The following is a 7,500-nucleotide window of genomic DNA, read 5'->3' on the forward strand; positions in this document are numbered from 1 at the left end:
CTGGAGGAAAGAACTTGACAATGAATCTGAAGAACAGATCACTGGTGTCTGAGAGATGGAGACGGAGAGGGAGAGAGGTAAGGAGAGAGAAGGGGGGGGGGGGATAAAGTTAACCACAATGAAAGAAAAATAACTATACTGTGTCTTGCAAAAGTATTCATCCCCCTTGGCGTTTTTTTCCTATTTTGTTGCATTACAACCTGTTATTTAAATAGATTTTTATTTGGATTTCATGTAATGGACACACAATATTCCAAATTGGTGAAAGTGAAATGAAAAAAAATGACTTGTTTCCAAATTTTTTTTTTTTAAATTATATATATATATATATAAAAGGAAAAGTGTTGTGTGTAATATGTGTTCACCCCCTTTGTTATGAAGCCCCTAAATAAGATCTGGTGCAACCAATTACCATCAGAAGTCACATAATAAAGTCCACCAGCGTACAATCTAAGTGTCACATGATCAGTCACATGATCTCAGTATATATACACCTGTTCTGAAAGGCCCCAGAGTCTGCAACACCACTAAGGAAGCGGCACCATGAAGACCCAAGCAGCTCTCCAAAACAGGTCAGGGACAAAGTTGTGGAGAAGTAGAGATCAGGGTTGGGTTATAAAAAAATATCAGAAACTTTGAACGTCCCACAGAGCACCAATAAATCCATGATTAAAAAATGGAAAGAATATCTTGGTTCATCTAGCCACTGGGAGGCACACTGCAAAAGCAACACTTGGTTTTAGGAGAAACATTTAAATGTATTGGAATGGCCTAGTCAAAGCCCAGACCTCAATCCCAATTGAGAATCTGTGGTATGACTTAAAGATTGCTGTACACCAGCAGAACCCATCCAACTTGAAGGAGCTGCATCAGTTTTGCCTTGAAGAATGGGCCAAAATCCCAGTAACGAGATGTGTCAAGCTTATAGAGACATACCCCAAGAGACTAGGCAGCTGTAATTGCTGCAAAAGGTGACTCTACAAATTATTGACTTTGTGGGGGTGAATAGTTTTCTGTATCGTTGTCTTATTTGTTGATTGTTTCAAAATAAAAAATATTATTGCATCTTCAAAGTGGAAGAGCTGTCGTGTAAATCAAATGACACAAACCCACCAAAAATACATTTTAATTCTAGGTTGTAAGCCAACAAAACAGGAAAAATGCCAAAGGGGGGTGAAAACTTTCACAAGACACCGTTATCACTCAGTTACTAATCACTCACACACGACAAAACACAGACTTACTCTTTATCTGACTGGCTAGAGGTTTCAACTGTTCCAGCCACACCTGGAAGGAGAAACAAACATTACGACACAACTCCAAACCAACACACTGGTTATACTGACCTCCCTGTCTAGTAGGTTATACTGACCTCCCTGTCTAGTAGGTTATACTGACCTCCCTGTCTAGTAGGTTATACTGACCTCCCTGTCTAGTAGGTTATACTGACCTCCCTGTCTAGTAGGTTATACTGACCTCCCTGTCTAGTAGGTTATACTGACCTCCCTGTCTAGTAGGTTATACTGACCTCCATGTCTAGTAGGTTATACTGACCTCCCTGTCTAGTAGGTTATACTGACCTCCCTGTCTAGTAGGTTATACTGACCTGTCTAGTAGGTTATACTGACCTCCCTGTCTAGTAGGTTATACTGACCTCCCTGTCTAGTAGGTTACACTGACCTGTCTAGTAGGTTATACTGACCTCCATGTCTAGTAGGTTATTCTGACCTCCCTGTCTAGTAGGTTATACTGACCTGTCTAGTAGGTTATACTGACCTCCCTGTCTAGTAGGTTATACTGACCTCCCTGTCTAGCAGGTTATGCTGACCTCCCTGTCTAGTAGGTTATACTGACCTCCCTGTTCTAGTAGGTTATACTGACCTCCCTGTCTGGTAGGTTATACTGACCTCCCTGTCTAGTCGGTTACACTGACCTCCCTGTCTAGTAGGTTACACTGACCTCCCTGTCTAGTAGGTTACACTGACCTCCCTGTCTAGTAGGTTATACTGACCTCCCTGTCTAGTAGGTTATACTGACCTCCCTGTCTAGTAGGTTATACTGACCTCCCTGTCTAGTAGGTTATACTGACCTCCCTGTCTAGTAGGTTATACTGACCTCCCTGTCTAGTAGGTTATACTGACCTGTCTAGTAGGTTATACTGACCTCCCTGTCTAGTAGGTTATACTGACCTCCCTGTCTAGTAGGTTATACTGACCTCCCTGTCTAGTAGGTTATACTGACCTGTCTAGTAGGTTATACTGACCTCCCTGTCTAGTAGGTTATACTTACCTCCCTGTCTAGTAGGTTATACTGACCTCCCTGTCTAGTAGGTTATACTGACCTCCCTGTCTAGTAGGTTATATTGACCTCCCTGTCTAGTAGGTTATACTGACCTGTCTAGTAGGTTATACTGATCTCCCTGTCTAGTAGGTTATACTGACCTCCCTGTTCTAGTAGGTTATACTGACCTCCCTGTCTAGTAGGTTATACTGACCTCCCTGTCTGGTAGGTTATACTGACCTCCCTGTCTAGTAGGTTATACTGACCTCCCTGTCTAGTAGGTTATACTGACCTGTCTAGTAGGTTATACTGACCTCCCTGTCTAGTACGTTATACTGACTCCCTGTCTGGTAGGTTATACTGACCTCCCTGTCTAGTAGGTTATACTGACCTCCCTGTCTAGTAGGTTATACTGACCTCCCTGTCTAGTAGGTTACACTGACCTCCCTGTCTAGTAGGTTATACTGACCTCCCTGTCTGGTAGGTTATACTGACCTCCCTGTCTAGTAGGTTATACTGACCCCCCTGTCTAGTAGGTTATACTGACCTCCCTGTCTAGTAGGTTATACTGACCTCCCTGTCTAGTAGGTTATACTGACCTCCCTGTCTAGTAGGTTATACTGACCTTCCTGTCTAGTAGGTTATACTGACCTCCCTGTCTAGTAGGTTATACTGACCTGTCTAGTATGTTATACTGACCTCCCTGTCTAGTAGGTTATACTGACCTCCCTGTCTAGTAGGTTATACTGACCTCCCTGTCTAGTAGGTTATACTGACCTCCCTGTCTAGTAGGTTATACTGACCTGTCTAGTAGGTTATACTGACCTCCCTGTCTAGTAGGTTATGCTGACCTCTCTGTCTAGTAGGTTATACTGACCTCTCTGTCTATTAGGTTACACTGACCTCCCTGTCTAGTAGGTTATACTGACCTCCCTGTCTGGTAGGTTATACTGACCTCCCTGTCTAGTAGGTTATACTGACCTCTCTGTCTAGTAGGTTATACTGACCTGTCTAGTAGGTTATACTGACCTCCCTGTCTAGTAGGTTATACTGACCTCCCTGTCTAGTAGGTTATACTGACCTCCCTGTCTAGTAGGTTATACTGACCTGTCTAGTAGGTTATACTGACCTCCCTGTCTAGTAGGTTATACCGACCTCCCTGTCTAGTAGGTTATACTGACCTCCCTGTCTAGTAGGTTATATTGACCAGTCTAGTAGGTTATACTGACCTCCCTGTCTAGTAGGTTATACTGACCTCCCTGTCTAGTAGGTTATACTGACCTCCCTGTCTAGTAGGTCATACTGACCTGTCTAGTAGGTTATACTGACTGACCTGTCTAGTAGGTTATACTGACCTGTCTAGTATGTTATACTGACCTGTCTAATAGGTCTATAACTTACAGAACCTCCAAAATCAATCAATCAAATGTATTTATAAATCCATTCTAACATCAGCTGATATCTCAAAGTGCTGTACAGAAACCCAGCCCAAAACCCCCCAAACAGCAAGCAATGCAGGTGTAGAAGCACGTTGACTATGAAAAACTCCCTAGTAAGGCCAGAACCCAGGAAGAAACCTTCTTGAGGAACCAGGCTATGAGCTATCAGTTATGTGTATAACATAACTGTCAGAGCTTTCATTTACATCAAATACATTTTTTTTTTTCAAATAAAATTAGATTTGTCACACCTTTCCAAGAAATGCTTACTTACCAACATTACAGTTCAATGAATAGAGTTAAGAAAATATTTACTCAATAAACTAAAGTCAAAAGTAAAATGAAAAGTAAAACATTAAAATAACAATATCGAGGCTATATACAGGGTATTACGGTACAGAGTCAATGTGGAGACTATATACAGGGTGTTACGGTACAGAGTCAATGTGGAGACTATATACAGGGTGTTACGGTACAGAGTCAATGTGGAGGCTATATACAGGGGGTACTGGTACAGAGTCAATGTGGAGACTATATACAGGGTGTTACGGTACAGAGTCAATGTGGAGACTATATACAGGGTGTTACGGTACAGAGTCAATGTGGAGACTATATACAGGGTGTTACGGTACAGAGTCAATGTGGAGGCTATATACAGGGTGTTATGGTACAGAGTCAATGTGGAGGCTATATACAGGGTGTTACGGTACAGAGTCAATGTGGAGACTATATACAGGGTGTTACGGTACAGAGTCAATGTGGAGGCTATATACAGGGTGTTACGGTACAGAGTCAATGTGGAGGCTATATACAGGGTGTTACGGTACAGAGTCAATGTGGAGGCTATATACAGGGGGTACCGGTACAGAGTCAATGTAGAGGCTATATACAGGGGGTACCGGTACAGAGTCAATGTGGAGGCTATATACAGGGGGTACCGGTACAGAGTCAATGTGGAGGCTATATACAGGGGTACCGGTACAGAGTCAATGAGGAGGCTATATACAGGGGGTACTGGTACAGAGTCAATGTGGAAGCTATATACAGGGTATTACGGCACAGAGTCAATGTGGAGGTTATATACAGGGGGTACCAGTACAGAGTCAATGTGGAGGCTATATACAGGGGGTACCGGTACAGAGTCAATGTGGAGGCTATATACAGGGTATTACGGTACAGAGTCAAAGTGGAGGCTATATACAGGGTATTACGGTACAGAGTCAATGTGGAGGCTATATACAGGGGGTACCGGTACAGAGTCAATGTGGAGGCTATATACAGGGGGTACCGGTACAGAGTCAATGTGGAGGCTATATACAGGGGGTACCGGTACAGAGTCAATGTGGAGACTATATACAGGGTGTTACGGTACAGAGTCAATGTGGAGGCTATATGCAGGGTGTTACGGTACAGAGTCAATGTGGAGGCTATATACAGGGTGTTACGGTACAGAGTCAATGTGGAGGCTATATACAGGGGGTACCGGTACAGAGTCAATGTGGAGGCTATATACAGGGGGTACCGGTACAGAGTCAATGTGGAGGCTATATACAGGGGGTACCGGTACAGAGTCAATGTGGAGGCTATATACAGGGGTACCGGTACAGAGTCAATGAGGAGGCTATATACAGGGGGTACTGGTACAGAGTCAATGTGGAAGCTATATACAGGGTATTACGGCACAGAGTCAATGTGGAGGTTATATACAGGGGGTACCAGTACAGAGTCAATGTGGAGGCTATATACAGGGTATTACGGTACAGAGTCAATGTGGAGGCTATATACAGGGTGTACCAGTACAGAGTCAATGTGGAGACTATATACAGGGTATTACGGTACAGAGTCAATGTGGAGGCTATATACAGGGTGTTACGGTACAGAGTCAATGTGGAGGCTATATACAGGGGTACCGGTACAGAGTCAATGTGGAGGCTATATACAGGGGGTACTGGTACAGAGTCAATGTGGAAGCTATATACAGGGTATTACGGTACAGAGTCAATGTGGAGGCTATATACAGGGTGTTACGGTACAGAGTCAATGTGGAGGCTATATACAGGGGGTACCGGTACAGAGTCAATGTGGAGGCTATATACAGGGGGTACCGGTACAGAGTCAATGTGGAGGCTATATACAGGGGGTACCGGTACAGAGTCAATGTGGAGGCTATATACAGGGGGTACCGGTACAGAGTCAATGTGGAGGTTATATACAGGGGGTACCGGTACAGAGTCAATGTGGAGGTTATATACAGGGGGTACCGGTACAGAGTCAATGTGGAGGCTATATACTGGGGGAACCGGTACAGAGTCAATGTGGAGACTATATACAGGGTATTACGGTACAGAGTCAATGTGGAAGTTATATACAGGGAGTACCAGTACAGAGTCAATGTGGAAGCTATATACAGGTGGTACCGGTACAGAGTCAATGTGGAAGCTATATACAGGTGGTACCAGTACAGAGTCAATGTGGAAGCTATATACAGGTGGTACCGGTACAGAGTCAATGTGGAAGCTATATACAGGTGGTACCAGTACAGAGTCAATGTGGAAGCTATATACAGGTGGTACCAGTACAGAGTCAATGTGGAAGCTATATACAGGTGGTACCAGTACAGAGTCAATGTGGAAGCTATATACAGGTGGTACCAGTACAGAGTCAATGTGGAAGCTATATACAGGTGGTACCGGTACAGAGTCAATGTGGTACCGGTACAGAGTCAATGTGGAAGCTATATACAGGGGGTACCAGTACAGAGTCAATGTGGAAGCTATATACAGGGTATTACGGCACAGAGTCAATGTGGAGGTTATATACAGGGGGTACCAGTACAGAGTCAATGTGGAGGCTATATACAGGGGGTACCGGTACAGAGTCAATGTGGAGGCTATATACAGGGTATTACGGTACAGAGTCAATGTGGAAGCTATATACAGGGTATTACGGTACAGAGTTAATGTGGAAGTTATATACAGGGGGTACCAGTACAGAGTCAATGTGGAAGCTATATACAGGGGGTACCAGTACAGAGTCAATGTGGAAGCTATATACAGGGGGTACCAGTACAGAGTCAATGTGGAAGCTATATACAGGGGGTACCAGTACAGAGTCAATGTGGAAGCTATATACAGGTGGTACCGGTACAGAGTCAATGTGGAAGCTATATACAGGGGGTACCAGTACAGAGTCAATGTGGAAGCTATATACAGGTGGTACCGGTACAGAGTCAATGTGGAAGCTATATACAGGTGGTACCAGTACAGAGTCAATGTGGAAGCTGTATACAGGGGTACCAGTACAGAGTCAATGTGGAAGCTATATACAGGTGGTACCAGTACAGAGTCAATGTGGAAGCTATATACAGGGGGTACCAGTACAGAGTCAATGTGGAAGCTATATACAGGTGGTACCAGTACAGAGTCAATGTGGAAGCTATATACAGGTGGTACCGGTACAGAGTCAATGTGGTACCGGTACAGAGTCAATGTGGAAGCTATATACAGGGGGTACCAGTACAGAGTCAATGTGGAAGCTATATACAGGGGGTACCGGTACCGAGTCAACGTGCAGTTTAGTTGAGGTCATTTGGCACTCTTTCCTCTGGTCTAAAAAATATCCCAATTCCCCCAGGGCAGTGATTGGGGACATTGCCCTGTGTAGGGTTCCGTCTTTCGGATGGGACGTTAAACGGGTGTCCTGACTCTCTGTGGTCATTAAAAGATCCCATGGCACTTATCGTAAGAGTAGGGGTGTTAACCCCAGTGTCCTGGCTAAATTC

At 44.1% G+C, this 7,500-nt stretch overlaps 1 protein-coding gene across 1 annotated transcript in view; it reads right to left on the bottom strand.

Annotated features, from left to right (window-relative positions):
* LOC139417022 (FERM domain-containing protein 7) overlaps positions 1-7,500 on the bottom strand; it is a 27,058-nt gene that overhangs the window by 16,187 nt on the left and 3,371 nt on the right. Inside the window, exons 3-4 of the mRNA XM_071166256.1 lie at positions 1,245-1,287; positions 1-48 (exon numbers count right to left, since the gene is read on the bottom strand). The exon at positions 1-48 is cut by the window's left edge and continues 31 nt beyond it. Coding sequence (XP_071022357.1) covers positions 1-48; positions 1,245-1,287 — 91 coding nt within the window. The remainder of the gene's footprint in view (positions 49-1,244; positions 1,288-7,500) is intronic.

The sequence above is a fragment of the Oncorhynchus clarkii genome, chromosome 9, assembly GCF_045791955.1.
Source record: "Oncorhynchus clarkii lewisi isolate Uvic-CL-2024 chromosome 9, UVic_Ocla_1.0, whole genome shotgun sequence".
Lineage (NCBI taxonomy): Eukaryota > Metazoa > Chordata > Actinopteri > Salmoniformes > Salmonidae > Oncorhynchus > Oncorhynchus clarkii.